At 39.8% G+C, this 16,466-nt stretch overlaps 1 protein-coding gene across 1 annotated transcript in view; it reads right to left on the minus strand.

Moving 5' to 3' along the window:
* BEAN1 (brain expressed associated with NEDD4 1) overlaps positions 1–9,529 on the minus strand; it is an 82,244-nt gene extending 72,715 nt beyond the window's left edge. Inside the window, exon 1 of the mRNA XM_026059832.1 lies at positions 9,283–9,529. Within this exon, the coding sequence (XP_025915617.1) occupies positions 9,283–9,529 (247 nt within the window). The remainder of the gene's footprint in view (positions 1–9,282) is intronic.
* Positions 9,530–16,466: the final 6,937 nt, after the last annotated feature.

Genomic DNA, 16,466 nt, shown 5'->3' on the forward strand with positions numbered 1-16,466 from the left:
GTGCCGTGCCCTGCCGTGCTGTGCCCTGCGCTGCCCTGCCCTGCCCTGCCCGCCCCGCAGGGTGCCGGGGGCCGCCCCGGCCCGGAGGGTCCCCTTGCCCCCCCGCTGGGCGGCCCCCCGCTCCCGGGCGCCTTCCCGGGGAAGGGGGGTGTTGCAGGCGCCGCGGGGGCTTGCCGCTCGGATAAGGAGCTGCAGGCGGATAATGGCTCCTGGAAAGCCGAGTGCAGCCCGGCACCTCGGCTGGAAGGGGGGACTGCCTGGGAACCAGCCCGCGCGGCCGGACGGGATTACTGGAGGGGTGCGGGGGAAATAGTGCCGCGTGGCTGGAGGGCGTCCAGGAGAAGAATTTAGTCCGAGTAAGAGCTAAAACCACAAACGAGAGTAAGATCCCGTCATTACCAGAGATCTTGGAAACGCTTCTCTTTGAAAAGGATGGCCCACTGCTAGAGACAGAGAAAATAGGGCTGCAGTGGGTACTAGAGCATATGAACTTTAATAACCAGTCGTGTCCACCTCCGATAAAGGCATGTTATTAGTTGCTTAGGTAATGAGTACAAGAAACACGGCCCTTTTGGCCTGTCCTTTCAGCAGTTTGGATTGCTTTAGGAACCCGGTTGCATTGGCTGTTTCTTTCTCCCCTGTACGCACGTTAGCCCTGCGGACGCTTGAACCAGCTAGCTGGCAGAGTAACCCGCTGATCCTGCCCGTGAGCAAGGCAAAGGGCCTGGGCCGGCCGAGAGCGTATAGGCCAGGGGATGGTTTTTTAACCCCATGAACAGGTGCTCTCACATTGGAACAACTTTACCATCAGTACTTGGGCTGCTTAATTTCTCCTTGGTTCAGTAGCAATGGTTTCAGAGTTGCAATGGAGTCTATGGTTGGTATTAAGCTTGGAAACTCTCAGGTCTTCCTTTCTGTAAAAATAGTTTGCTGCTGTCAATGATGACTCTTTTTTTTTTTTTTTCTCCCTGTCCAGGCAGGCATGAAGCATATCTCAGGCTGTTGAAATTAAGCTTCGCTGGAAATTTGCAAGTATATTTTGTTATATCTTAGTGATGCTTGTACTTTTTGCCAAAATTATAGGAACGCAGTTTTTAACGCATCTCTGCCCTAAAATCCACTCAAAGTGCTGCCCATCAACACACCAGAACCCATCAGAATATTTGATCCTTCACAGACTCCTTCTCTGCTACTTAATAAATGGAAACTGTATGGCTTCATTTTAAGGCCCTTCATTGTTTAGCTGTGCATATGTAGATTTACACCTTCACACCACTGGAAATGCAGTGCTGATTTCCCAGGTGCTGTTTTGTGGGTGTTTTCCCTTGACCGCATTCTGCATGTGAAGACTTGTGTATGCATGTAAGAGTGTATTTAACAATAGTAAAATATTTTCTCCAATTTAAATTTCAAGAATTTGTAATATTTAGGGCTTATCCAAATTTTGATGATGGTATCTTTCCCAAATGGTATGTCTCGTATTTAGCCATAATATCAGTATCAACTTTTTTCCTGACAGAATAAAAGACTTATGCGTGACTGCAATGTCTGCGTTTAGATATTTAAATAAGCTGACAAACTGTTAAAAATATAGAGGACTCAGTTACTGACTTTGAATTCAGGGGAAACAGCTTAGTGTTTGGCACTTCTGAGCCTAGCTATAAACTCACTTCTGTGAGAATCTTGTCCTTTATATATAGTAGGGATTGTGGTTACTTCTGAGACAGAGCGCACTTCTTTCTAGGTCAGACAACACAGTGTACAATATGGTCTATTCAAGCCTGCAGGAACATCTTCCTAGTTAACAGCTTTCTTAGTGCTCATCAGTACTCAGCATGCTCACTGTGAATCTACAGTGTTGTAAGTTTTGCTCATCCCGCTAATTTCTAACTCTGTCTTTAATGAGCATGAAGACTGGACAATTTTTACTCTATTACCCCATATGTTTTTTCAGATTTTCTGGATTTCTGTTTTTCTGGGTCAGTTGTGCGCCTCAATGAAACCTGCATGTATTGCTGAATTCAGGTCAGAATGCATTTGCACGTTAAGTGTAATATCTCAGCAGTACTGTGTTGTCTCAGGGTGATATTATGGGATAGTTTATGTTGTTACTTACTCTCCTTTTTGTTGCATTTGCTGTTTTGGTAAAATAGACTTGTATTAGATAAAATTTTCCCCAAACAAATGATCCATTACATAAGAGTTTGCTTATATGCTGTATTTTATAGGGCTGGAGAAAAGACAATATTCAGAATTTCTGCTGCTCATGTCTGTTTCTATTTGGGTTAGATTGTCTTTTTTGTAACATCACTAAACATGGAGCATCAAAGCAGTATCTATCTCTGGTGATTTACAGCCTGTAAATTCTGTATTCTGTCAGTTGTTCTGGAAAGTTTTCCCTAACCTTTTGAAATAAGGAGATTGACTGACTAGAAGCTCAAATACATCTACCTAAAGTTCAGTTCGGAGTTACATTCATTGTGCATGGAACTGTAAAAAGTTACCATCCCCAGTGGGTTTTTCCCCATTTACTGATAATGGGCAGTCAGTTAGAAGTCCTTAGTGAAGACAGTTTTGGTCTTGGTGAAGATAATTTTATTCTTGGATGATTTTACATTTTCTTCAATCCAGGCACTTCATTATAAAACTGTACAGTTGGTACAGTCTGCTGAAGTGACAGGCCTCCTCAGCTGCACTTACCATCTCCTGTGGTTTCCTTTTGGAGCTCAGGTCTGAACTGACACTGAGGAGGGGTTGCTGACATGCCACCCAAGGGGACTTTTTGTGACAGCCATTTTTTGTAAGGCAAAATAAATTTTGCTTCTGCAATGATATCTCTTTTTAATTGAAAATTTCAAAGTATTAATAAAGAGACATTTGGAGGATAATTTGTTCATCTCATCATATTTTCTATGGAAAAGGTGGTAATAAAATGAGTGTTAGTTGGATTATACAATTAGCCTTAGATAAAATGTCTCAGGATGAGCAAAACTGATTAATCATTGTTTGTGGGAACAGGACAGTCTTTTCTGTATGAAAAATTTTGTGCGCTGTCAGTGATAATACCATTGATCTATTAGCAGTGAGGTTTCATCAGCGCTAGCTGCCTTGGAAGTCCTGTCACCAAATATGTGCAGATATTTTTGCCTTCGTATTACTTGTCTAGGTCTTACGACAGCTCAACACCAGCTCTCTTTCTGTACTAGTCCTGCACCTGTGCTAGACCACAGTGCTGGTTAGAAACTCTGGGTATTCCCAGTAGATAAAAAGAATCTTGTGAAACAAAATTGTTCAAATTTTTCTGTTTTGTAAAAACCTAAATGTTCACTTTGCCTTTGGCTTTCTAAGGAACTTATTTAAAATATGAAAAAGAAATCATTTTGAAATGGAAAATCTTAATACTTTTAGTTTCAACTTTTTTTTTGTCAAAAACCAGCAAAATTTGTTGAAGTTCTTTTTCAAAGATTTTTTTAACAGATAATTTTCCATTAAAAAATAGACCAGCAGTACAAATAGGATATTTGTAGACATGAATTCGTTCCCTAATTATATTTTGCTATCCTTGCTCGCCTCATGCAATTGAAGACCTTTCCTATTGATTTCATAGGACTGTAGAACAGCTTTGGTTGGAAGGGGCTTCTGGAGGTCACCTCATTTGTTCCCCAATTAAAAGCAGATCCAGCTAGAGCAGGGTGCTGAGGGCTGTGTCCAGCTGAGTTTTGGATATCTCCAAGGATGGAGATTTTGTAACCTCTGGGCCCCTGTTCCAGTGCTCAGCTACCCTTGTGGTGAAAATATTTTCCTTATATCTAATTGGAATTTTCTGTGTTGCTGCTTGTATCCACTGACTCTTACCACTGCACTTCTGAGGAGAGTCTGGCTCTGTCTTCTACGAATCCTCCTGTTCAGCGTCTGAAGACAGCATTGAGATTCCCCCCAAGCCTGCTGTTTGTCAGGCTGAGACATCCGGTGCGCTCCGTCTCTCCTTGTGTGTCGAATGCTGCAGTCCCCTCGTATCTTGGTGGCCCTCCACTGGACTCGCTCCAGCGCGTCAATGTCTTGCTTGTATGGAGGAGCCCAAAAGTGGACATAGTGCTCCAGATGTGGTCTCTCGAGTGCCAAATAGAGGGGAATAACCATTTCAGTAGATGGAAGGCTGGAATCTAGATCAGTACTTGCAAATTTAATTTTTTGCTTTTTTCATATTTGTGTGTTGTTTGTTTCTGCATAATGTTTTTCTTAAGTGAAATTTTGATCTAGTTGCAGTTTCTGATTCTCACAGGTAAGGTACATTGTCTTTGTGTTGGAAACCGCCTGAGGTACAGCTGAAGGGTGTTTTGGAAAGTCCTTTCTCTTTTAAATAACCAGTTTCACACTGAGCTCATTTCCGGACATAAAGACCCTTTTAAACTTCAGTATAATGGATATAAGCAATATTTATTGTTTGACACTTTTAATACCTATTTTATAAGCACTGTGCTTAGATTTAATGAGCTCAAAATAGGACACTTGCCCCTGGACTTCAATGGAAGAGGAGCAGCTCTGGCTGATTTCAGGTTCCAAGCCAGTTCCTGCTGGCCTTATGCAGGAAATCGTTTCGTTGGTGCCTATGATCTACTTGCATGAGTGCAGTGAGTAGGATTAGCCTCATGTGGGCAAGGATTTTGTTTCAAAAGGGAGAGTTTGAGATTTTACATGCATATTGTAGCCTGGATTTTAGCATGTCTGCAGTATACTTCCTTGCATTCAGGCCAGTGAGCATGTGGTATTTTTGGATTTCCTGTACCAGTGCGCTCATTTTACTTCCCTCCTTTTCATTGTTTTCTTGCATTTTAGTGCTGTCTTTTAAGCAGAGGTAATGGGAAGCAGGGAAATGAGTTATATTTCTGAGATCTGTTGTAAAAGGAATTTCTGAAGGGTTAGGATGAATGGTTCGGTTTTCAAACTCATTTCTTTATTTAATGTTCTCTAAATCGCGTTTCTAAGAAATCTTAGGGTGAAAATAGTTTTCAGTTTTCAGGTTAGCAATTTTCAAGCAGTGGATTTGAATATAATTAAAATGAAATGAATTCCCAGCAAGATACTAAGAATTTGCTGAGTTTGAACATATATTGTAGAATTATTAATAGGAAGAACTTTTTCTGTGCTAAAAGCTGTTTTAATGAAAAGGATGGAATTTTAAATATATGATATATAGTTAATGTATAACATTTTTCAGCTAGCATTTGTAGGACAGGTAAATTTATATTGAAAAATATTTTCTAGAGGTTTGAATCAAGTGATTTAGCTCTTTAGGCATAAAATTTGTCAAGAGGAAAAATCGTATTGAATTATTAATAAAGATGAAACATATCAATCAAAATTATTTTACACTAGCACCACAGCCCAAAGGCAGAAGTCTTCTCTTACATTTATGTAAAGAAATGAAATCTAGAATGAAGAGGCTTTTCATTCTGTTTCTGTAGTTGCTATGTCAAGAAAGTATTCTATGGGAATTTTATGTCATGCCCAAATTCTCAGAGGCTATTCTTCTGATTTTTAAAGCTACCTACCAAATGTCTTTTGCTGTGGAACAAAAGATGCTTGTAGGTTTTGGAATGGGACCAGATTCAGTTTCCTATTTAGTCACCTGCTTGCAGACTTTTGAGGAGGATAGTCAATTATGCTGGCATTGCCTTCTATACATATATATATTTTTAAATATGTGTTTCACACTAGGAAATAACTGGGTCTGATATGGTTATTTAAAAGCTTATGACGTTTCCCTTATCTATCTGTCTGTGCTTTCAGTCTTCCTGATGCCAACTGATTTAATGTTTAAGGATGTAAAAGGGAAAACATGATCTCAGTGTTCTTTTCCTCTCGTTCTGTGACTCCTTAATTAAATTTATAGCTAATTATACAATGTATTTTGTATTGACCTTTCAAGGACCTTAAAGCATCTCGCAGTGAATGCAGATTCTCAGTGTTTATTTCCATTAGTCCTTGTATGAATTTATCATAAATTCTTTTGGAAACAAGGATGGCCAATGGATTACTAACAAAAAACAACATACATCTCCCTGAAGAGATAAATAAATATATATATGTATATATATATATACACACATATACTGAATTATGTCATACATAGCATTTAAAATAAGATAATACCACTACTACCAGTAGTAATAGTAATTCTTCATGTAAAAGTATTACACAATTTTATATATTGTAGGTCCGCTCTTTAATGCAGCTGTCCTACTCTGTGCTAAAAATCCTGCATTTCGGTGATCAGATCCACTTGTAGTTTAACAAAGCACTGATAGCTGTTTTTCAGGCTGAGGTATCTGTTCTCTGTGGGTGACCTAATTTGCAAGCCAATTTCCCCAGCGCAGAGACCATGTCCTGCACAGGTAGAATTCTGCTAAGGCACGAAGCCACACTCGTGGACAACAAACGACGTAGGGAAGGAGAACAGAAAAGCAATGAAATGAAGGAAAGCTTAGTGCTGCAAACTGGTTTCTTAACCACTTGAAAGATCGTTAGTCAGCGTAACCTTTGGGTTTATGATTTATTTCTAATTTTCTACAGATGGACACTAAAATAAAGCAGTTGTCATTTATTACCAGTAATCTTTTTAAAAGAGGCTTTTGATAGAGAGCTTTTGGGAAGAAGGCATGCCCTACAGGATTGTTTGTGTAGGTAAGCTTATGAATCTAGTAATACATTTGTTAATCAAAAGCAAAATACATACAAATGAGAAAAAGCCAGTATGGGAGGAAAAGAAAGTACAGATGTGATCCAAAATTGATTTTTTCTTTCTGAAACTGTTGTGTGCTAGCAAGAAATATTTAGTGCAAACCCTATAATTCATTGTCTTTTGTGTTTTACCAATGAATATGCAAACCAGTATCTTTCCAGTTTATTATTCTTTTATTTATGAAGTCTGCATGAATCCGTAGGATCTCTGGAAGATGGTAAATATTTATAAATATGCAACAGCACTAAGTTCCTCGCTGAAACAGTGAATGTTCTCATAATCGTCAGGAAGAGATGGAGACTGGAGATCAAAATACTTGAGGATGTACCCTCAAACTCATGAAACCTGTGTGCAACTCGATCTTGATTTCACTGAGACTATGCATGCAAAACTGAGGGTAAAACAAGGCCCTGGAAGTTCTGCTCAGCCTTATGTAGCTGTGAGGCCTCTCTCTGAGAGGAATTGCTGTAAGAAGCAGAAACTGGTGACCAAAAAGAATCCTTTTGGATGATGATTCAAATGCAGTCCGATTTTATATGAAACTGATTCGAAAAAGGTTGATCAGCACCCTGCAGGTGTTTCGCTCTGTATTCTGACAGATAGGCACCGCTTATGAAGTGAGACATGTTTTTTTACAAGCTATGGATGGTTAAAATAGGTATGTAACATTTTCTTGTTTAATAGGACTGGCCTGTGGAAAGAAACGTGCGGTAGGATAAGCAAACTGGAAATTAATTTTAAACCTCAACAGCAGAGAGGTTCACTTGCTACAAAAGAGAAGCACAGTGATAAATGATTTGGAGAAATGGGAAACCCGGGCAGCTAAGTGGCTTATGCAATTCATTTGTAGAGAAATGTAAGGCAAGCTTAGGGACAAAAGGAGCAGAGCAAAGCAAAGAAAAAGAAATAGACCCTGAGCGTTATACAGTACAAAACAATTTTGCTGGGATTTAAGAGCAGGTAAAACTTTGTCTCTGACAGCTTTGGCATGGTGTTTAATGCAGTGGAAAGAGCAAACAACAGTCTGGCACGAGCAAGTAAAAAGGTATCAAAAAGAAGCCAGTGAGCTGGGTTGCTACAGCACTGGAAATGTTGGCAAGCGACACCACATTTAAGAGATAAGCTGCATCAATTTCTAGTCAGCCTTTGTGTGGCCTTTTGACAAAACAAGATATTCTCAAAGTTGAGGATAAAATTATAAAGAAGCGGTTGTGAATGACCACTCCAGGGTATAGGTGAGCAAAAGCCAGTGTAACCAGGCTTCTGCGTGAGGAGGGAGATTCTGATTAGATTTCAGTGGAATAAACAGAGAGGAGCTGAAGGGGAAGCAAGCCCCAGGCTGAGTTAGTGACTTGTAATCACAAAGGAAAGGACAGTTGTGGGTTCCTTGGCACTTAAAAGGAAAATTGACTTTTATCAAAAGCCTAGTAGAAGAAATGAAATGGTACAAACATGCACCTGAGTTGTGTCTCTACCGCTCTTGGTCTCATTGCTTTCAGTACAAGTTAGATAGATGAGCATGGCTTTGTTATTAATCTGAATTTGCTCCAGGCTAACTTAAAATTGACTGACTCTCAAACAGAGGCCAAAGAAAGCACAAGACAAGTAGGCTTTATTGAACTTTTTTTCCTTTTTTTTGGTTGTTAACTTGAAAAGTAGCTTTTTTGCTACAGTATGTGTATTCTTTGAAATGGGTCAGAATTTTAGGGACTGCTTTGCTCAGATTGTTAAAAGTTCTCTTCAGTAACTGACTGTTATTAAAGATTAAAATATACGAATGAAAATAGTGTGCTGATTCTGACACCTGGATATCAAGTAGGTCCAATCTTACTTTGCTTTGGAGATCTAACAAAACATAGGTCCAAAAGTAACATAGGTCTACAAAGTATCTGTAGGTGAAATATTCCATTTACCTAATAGGTTTCAGAATTCAGTCTCATTGTGATGATCCCTTAAAAGAATACTTCATTTCTAGCATTTTTGGCTACATTAAGTCATTTTTGTCTCTTATTTCTTTTTCCTCTGTATCACCCAACAGTTAGCTTTTCAGGTCTGCTGCACAGCAATGTAAGCAAGTGTACTAAAAAAACCCAGCTGTTGTCCCAGATGCCTATATTTTTGCTTTCACATTATCTAGCATCAGAAACAAGGATGTGATCCTATGTTGACATAACTAAGAGCATAAAGGGACCAATAATATGGTATTTACTCATGCATTTGTGTTCCGTAACATTCATTTGGTTCCAGTGCCTTACCTGGATCTCTTCCCATGAGATGAAGCTTGGCTGTGAAGAAAGCAAAGGGAGGTAATCCTATTTCCTCTGCTTACTTTTAAATATTTCTCTACCACTAATAATATTTTAGCTACTGTATATCTAAAAGGCCTGTAGTCTTGGGAGCGTAAGGGTAGGCTACGTGATGGTTGTCTTGGTGGAACAGAAACATGGTCCAGCGAAGAAGGCGAGAGGGGCATGGGCAGAAATCCTGGCCCATTTGCTTTCTCTCTCCCTTGCCTGCCCTGGCGTTGTGCCGGGCCGTACGTCCTGGCAGTAGCTGCCGGGGTGCAGCTGAGGGCTGGTTTGTGCGTGGCTCCTCCACCACATCGCGTTGCGCGCTGAGCTGTGATAAATTCATACCAACACGGGCCCCACAGAGTGCACGGACAGCGCCAGGCTCGTGGTGTTGCTGCTGCTGCTGCTTTGCTTGCTCACTGCTCATGTTGCTCCGCAGGGGAACATTAGAACTATTCAGTCTGTATCGTCGTCTTTTCTGCTGATGATTATCCATTTTTGAGAATATGAACATGCAGAGGGAACAAAACCAAACAAAATCGTAGTATGAAATGCTAATTTACAAGCTAATCTGAATCTACCTTGTGGGGTCCCCTGCCTCTGCAGAAACCCACTCAAGAGCCTATTTTATTGTTTCTGAGAATAAGTCACTTTCTCACAACTCAAAATTGCGAAGGAAAAGGACTCAACCTGGGCTGCCTTCTGCTTCTGGATGCTGCATAATACTCTGTAAATGAGGTCTGAGAGCCAGCTTAAAAAAAAAAAAAAACCATTGGCCAGGCTTTCCAAGATGTAGAGAATGTCAAGTCGTGTTTATTCTGGGGAAGTTGGATGGCTGATACCACCCAAGTTGCTGTTGTTGTTTTTCCAGTGGAGCACCCAGAACTGCTGCCTTTTACAGAGTCCGGTTCCAGAAGTTAAGCTGTCGTTTGCATTTGCATATCATCCGTTGGATATTTCTCTGTACTCATGCTCACTATGGAGAGTGCAAAACCCTGCACTGAACTCCTATTTAAAGTTTGGCTTGTAATGTATTGTGGCAGTATTTCAGGGAAATCTACAACAGCAATCTATCCGTTAGTAGTAAACTGATTTCTGTGGCTGTGCCATCTGCTGTATTTTAGCTGCAACTGCCAGCATGTGGTGAATGTGGTGAATGAACAGTTAAAAAGATCAAGTTTAGCTGGTGTGCAAGTAAATGTAAATCCCATTGTGTCCAGATTAAGTCATTTATACCATGGTGGACGTTGGCATTTTATATGTAATAAATTCATTTGTGTGTAGGTCTTTTAAGTAATATCTGTTCATGGGCAAAATGCAGATAACAGATTTTATTTAGTACAAAAGTAAGAGTCAAGACGAAAACAAAATAGCTATTAAACCCTACCATTGAAAAAGTATATGTATATATATACATATAAAAGTATATTTATATGCATATGTATTTATAAAATAATGATTCTGTTCACTGATTTACTACCAGATTTTGAGATAACCACTATAGAGATCATTGTAGTAGCACATTCTACCATCATGAAAATTGGTTATAAATTCCCAAGGTTTAGGAAGGAAAGAGAACTTGCAGATTTTGAACTTCTTGATTTATTTGCTGTCCTGACAAGGAAAATGCATTGTTTGCCTTGTAAATACAACAAACGTTAATAACAGAGAAAGAATAAATATGGAGACTGCAATGTCGGTTTATCTAGCCAGTTTCCTGACTATGACCACGCTAAAATGGAAGAACATGTCTCCACTCTGCTATGAAATGTCATATTAAATTGACAAAGATATTCCCATGATAACAGTCTCAGAAAATAGCTAGTATCACCACTTTACTGCTGTCTTTTGTTGATTTACTGTTATTGCGGCAACATGTTACAAGGTACATATTTCCAGAAGCCAATGTCCGCTGACACACATGTGCATCTGGCATGGAAAATACTGATATGAAGATAACTGATAAGTCTTGACATGTAAATCAAAATTTAAAAATCTCTGTGAATATATGTGGACTGTCTCTGAGAAAGAAGAAAGCTAGGAAGAGAGTTGGTGCATGCTATAAAAAGATAGGAAGCCCTTGTTTATGTTTTTATATGTGAAGACAGCATTCCTTGCAGTGACAACGGTAGCAGAGTGATTGTAGTTGTTGCTTGTCCACTCTCCGTGTGCATCCAGCTGGGAAGTAACCATGCTGCCGACTACAACTCCGTTGTTGCCCAGAGTCCAATGGGGAAGCCAAGCCTCCACACGCTGCAGTGTCAGTGGAGCATGAAGGCCCTTGTTTCCCTAAGTACTCCCAGCTCCCTGAGATTTAGTTTGAGCCCCAGGAAGAGTAAAGATGGAACAGTGGAAGCACAATGAAATTTTTGTGCATCAATGATTGCTTCTCATGGGTGCAAGTACTTATGACTTCACTGAAGTCTTGAATACTATGTAAGCATGCTGACCGTGAAACTACAGAATTTATTCTAAAAAAAAAAGAAAAAAAAGAAATGGTCATGTATTCAAAAAAAAAAAAAAAAAAAAACCTCACTAGGGAAATGCATTATTTAGCACACTGCCTCATGATGGTGTTTAGTCTGAAGCTAAATATAGCTTCAGTTGTAATTATATATGTGCTTTACCAGTGGGGCTCCCTAAATGGATTTCAAAGCTTTGCTGAGGACAATGTTTAATATTAGACTGTTTTTCTATTACTTTCAAAATCACTTTGTTTCTGACAATGTGAACTGACAGCAAAATGAAAATATGTCCCACCCACTTAGGGTATTTTGTTCTTTCTTTTCCCTTTAGTTTCCCCTTGATTACAGAAGTGTCTTGTGTGAGGGACTTGATGTAGATGTTACGCTTAATAGGAACCAATATCCAACTGCATTTAAATTATTGCAGATGTAAGCCTGTGGGGCAGGAGCGCCAGGATGACAGCAGGGAAAGAAGAGCACTCCTTTTATTGTTAGACAGGGGTTAGTGCTGCCGTCAAGATATTCATTTACAGAGTCTGTCTACACTGAAGTGGCTGTTAGGAAGGCTGTACATGAACTTGGATTTGGAAACTGCATGGTGCTTCCCTAGAAGGTCTTGTAATCTGCATGGATGAGATGGGGATGAGAAATACGGTAACCCAGGGAAACTGAGCATGTCAGTGCTGTTATTTACGTGGGCTTGCATGCAAAATTAGAAGCTTACATGAGTTACAATAAAAGTATACCTGTACTTTTGACATGTAATGTTTCAAGTTTTATCAAGTGAAGACAGCAAAATGATGCTAATTCAGTCACAAATTCTTCTCAGAGTGGTGAGTTTATCAAAATTATCTTCCTGCCATTGAATGGAATTAATAACCAGTGCAAAAAAAAAGTTTTTAACACAAGATACGTCATCACCAAACTGTTATGTGTATACTGTATTTTTACTATATTTTTCCAGGTTACATGAGATTTAAGGGATCAGAACTCATTTATTCCTTTGAGAAATATAGGTCAATAGTCATTACCCGTATTTTAGAACCCCTTATTCAAAAACAAGCAATTAGGTGATCAAATAATCTACCATTATATGACAGCTCATTAGTCTGTTACTTGAAAAGCAGGATTACTAATAAGAAAAAGCAGAAGTTTAGGGAAGCTGTAACTAGAGATGGGATTAAGCAAAATGTCTTAATATTTAAACATGGTATTAGAGGCTGAAGATAAATGACAGACAATTCACAGTAACTTTTGTACACAGATTGCCTTATATCATGTCATGGCATTGAAGATGAGTCAATCTGAACCTTAAAGCTGATTGACACTGAGCCAATTTGCTCTTCGCAGGTCAAATTTATGCTGTGGTGCTCTGTTCTTTTCCCATAGGTACTACTGTGACTGACATTTATAAATTTTTTTATAGACAAAGTGGGCTCTATTTCCCTGTGGGCTCCATTGCCTTAAGTTGGAGAAAGGGTCTCTTTCTTGAGTTAGATGACATGAAGTAAAATTGTAGCAAAACGAGGCAGATGGGATTTAATGAATTTAGGTAGGAACCTCACAGTTTTATCTGTAAAGAAGTGGACAAGTGTGTGTGAGAGTATTATTTGGACAGGTAGAGGTTTGACAGGAAGATGGATTTGGGATCTTGGTTGGAGAAGTTGGGACATAAGGGCAGAGAGAAGGTGTGCAGGGGGGAAATGGAGGGGATGATTTGGACCTGGGTGTGGGGCAGTACGATGTGCGGGAAGATGACTGTAAAGCCTAAATCTAAACTGTGCTAGAAGTAGAAAGGCCTCTAGTTCTTTTTTGGCCTCTCACTGTCTAGTATCAGGTCTGGGAAGAGTGTGTCTCTAGATGAGCCCAGCTCATACTGTCTTAGTCCTTCCTTTCGCTATTTTTGTAGAAATATCTAGCGAGTATGGAATTTTCTCAGGCTTCTTGGTAGGGTAAGTGTTGCCACTCTTTATTACCTAGCAGAAAAGAGTTACCTAGGTGCCGCATAATCACATGGTCTGGATTCAGGAAGAACCCTTCAGGTCCCTCATATAAAATGAGATATGTAACAAAGATATGCTGATTTTAGATTGAGTGAAGCTCCTCTAAGCTGAACCTGAAAGTCATAACTAGCAGCAAATGGCAGGAAAATGGCAATTGTGCTGTCTGGAGATAAGAGCAACTGGTAGGTGGAGCAGCAAAAAAAAAAACTATTAAAATGAGTGCATTGGAAGGAATAAGATCAACTGCTATAATGTTTTCTGTGTAGGAAGCGTGCTTAGTTGCTCTTGCAGACTGAACTGTTCCCATTACAGCAAAACATTATTGAAAGGGCTTGAATAGCTTGCCTAGCAGAGCAGCCTATAATAGTATCAGTGTAATTAAACTTCCACCAGCATTTCTGTGATAAACTTATCTTCAGAGTCCTATAACAGCTTTCACGTCTTTATTCTGAGTCTGCAGTATACCATGCCATCACTTACCTTTCATCCAAAGACTACAGTGTGAAACTGTGCTCTCATAGTGGTGGAACCTCATAGCGCTTAGAGTGAAATATAGATTCCAGTGTCCTTTGGACTACACTGAATCTTTGCAGACTGCCTTGCCTGTTTGGAAATGGGCAGCTGAGCATGTGGGTACAGTGAAATCACAGAGTTCGTGTTCAGTAAGAGCCTTATCCCTGCATGATTAAGTAGTTAATGCTCAGAAGAGGACAGGAAAATCACAGTGGTCTGACAGTCACCATCTGATTCCCATTTCAATCTCTCCTGCTTGAGGAGGAATGTAATTCATGTCAGCCCCCTTCTCTCCAAGTGCCGCATTGGAAAGTCTCTTGGGGTTAAGAGGGTTGAACTGCCTCTGAACACGCATCTGCACATGTGGGTGGGCTCTGCACTCCTCATACTTCATCTGATAAAGGACGTGCAGAAGGTTGCTAATTCATAGCTGTGACAAGACAAAACTCAGTAAACTTCCATTTCTGCACACTCTGAGTGCTTAAAAATGACTCAGTCCTCCTTTTTATGAATGTCCTATCTTTTTTTGAGAAAGCAAGGAAGCCTTAGGAAGACTTTAGCTTCTGAAGGCAGAACATTAACTGCAGGCAGTACTCTTTTACCTGGTGTGTGAATGCAAGGATGCTTTCCTGTGCTGTTGAAGGTGTTAAGCATTTAGAGCTGTCTCTGAGAGTCAAAGGATGTACAGCTAAGTTCCCTTTAGGAACTAGGCTCTATCAGCTTAGCTGCTCTGGTGTTCAGTCTCTCCCATCTCTTTTGGGATTATTGTACCTATTTCAGAGCCCCAACAATAAATAAAATAAATAAAATGTTCATTCAGGGTCTTTGCTAGCCATGAGTACAAAGGCTTAAACTAAACTAAAACTAATCTTAAGACTACAGCAATTAGGGACTAGAAATTCCTTATAACTTGGCTGTATATGAATGCTGTTGTGTGAAGGCCTATCCTTTCCTAGCAGAATTAGTGAATGCAGAAAAGAAGTTTTTGAGATATTCCCTCTTTAATACTGCCCGACATAAACAATTCTTATCTGTTTGAGATGAGTACCCTGTGTTACCATGCATTAAGGGCATACCATAGTGACTCTTTTCACTAGCTTTTGTGGCTACAGCTCCTAATTCTTCAGTGAGGACTGGAGGTAGGTCCTAGTTATAATGATGCAATTCTAGGCACCTTTGAGAAGCGTCAAAATAAAATGCACTGCATGAACGCATATAGTGTAACACCTTGGTTGTGCATGTTACTTTTCTTTCTCTACCTTACTGGAGTCCAGTTTAGCCCCATTTAAAGTGTGTTGGCACCTAAGCTTAAATTCTGCTTGCTAATGCTTCCAAGGTTGATCCCTTGGATGTTAGCCAAAACAGCTGCTGCCATGTAAATGAAGGCTTGTTCAGCTGTTCAGCTGTTCTTCGTGGTCTTCAGAGCTGTCTTGGGATGAGCTTTCTGTGATCAGAGGAAATATTAACTAGAGATGAGTGTGTTTCATGAGTCCTGCTCTGTGCTGTAAAGGATTTGAATTAGAGGGCTTTTGAATCTGATGACTAAAAACATCAGAGGTGGGTAGAAATTTAAGCAGGTTGGTCATACATTTAGCATGTCATAAAACAAAAATAAAATCTGTGCATTAGTTTTCACCAGTGTTTTCTGTATGTAATATTCCATGGGGCTATGCCATTTATTTTTAGTGCCTAATATGTAATTTTAATTTCCAAAGGTGTACTGCCTTGCTCTAACCCTTCCTTTCATTCTCATTCCCCTGTTATACCACCACCCTTGCTCACAGCAACCTCTGAAACGTAAGCTCTACTCCTCACTTATGCTACCGGTGCTTTGTTAATGCAATGGGAGGAATACCCTGCACCCTGCAGAGCTGTAAATGTTTGCAGGGGAGGGTGTTTTAATTATAAATCTTTGGGGATCTCTTGTTCGTGAAAGTGTGCCGTAAATTAATAAATAGTATTAGAGCTTTTATCCTTAATCTGTACAACCATTAATATTTAGAGAATGTTAGTTATTCAGGATGCTTTTATGGGCCTTGTGATGATGTAGGGAAGTATGTGTGTGTGATTGTTATGGCAGAGGAAGAGGAAAGCAAAGGCCAGATAACCTGTCAGAAGTGCTCCTACTTTTGAGCATTTCAGGTTTGAAAGCAAAGATCTGGACCTATCTGATGTGTCTAGATGAAAATAGAAATCTGTGTCACAGTCAGGATATGAGCTCAGGGTCCTGCTCTTGCAGATAGGCTTTGTTACTACATGCTCTTTGTAAGTCACAAACATTTCCTCCTGCAATAAGGCCACATCAAATGCAGTCAGCTTTGTATAGGTGTGTTTGGGGACCATTTGGTGTCCTGGCAGGTATCATTCTCTTTGAGAGATTAAGTTAGAAGCCAAGGTACTGAACTGTTGCAGCAGCAATAGCACATAGATGATGTGGAAGAAGGAACAAATA

Source organism: Apteryx rowi, unplaced genomic scaffold (genome assembly GCF_003343035.1).
Source record: "Apteryx rowi isolate R43461 unplaced genomic scaffold, aptRow1 scaffold_1, whole genome shotgun sequence".
In the NCBI taxonomy this organism is placed as follows: Eukaryota; Metazoa; Chordata; class Aves; order Apterygiformes; family Apterygidae; genus Apteryx; species Apteryx rowi.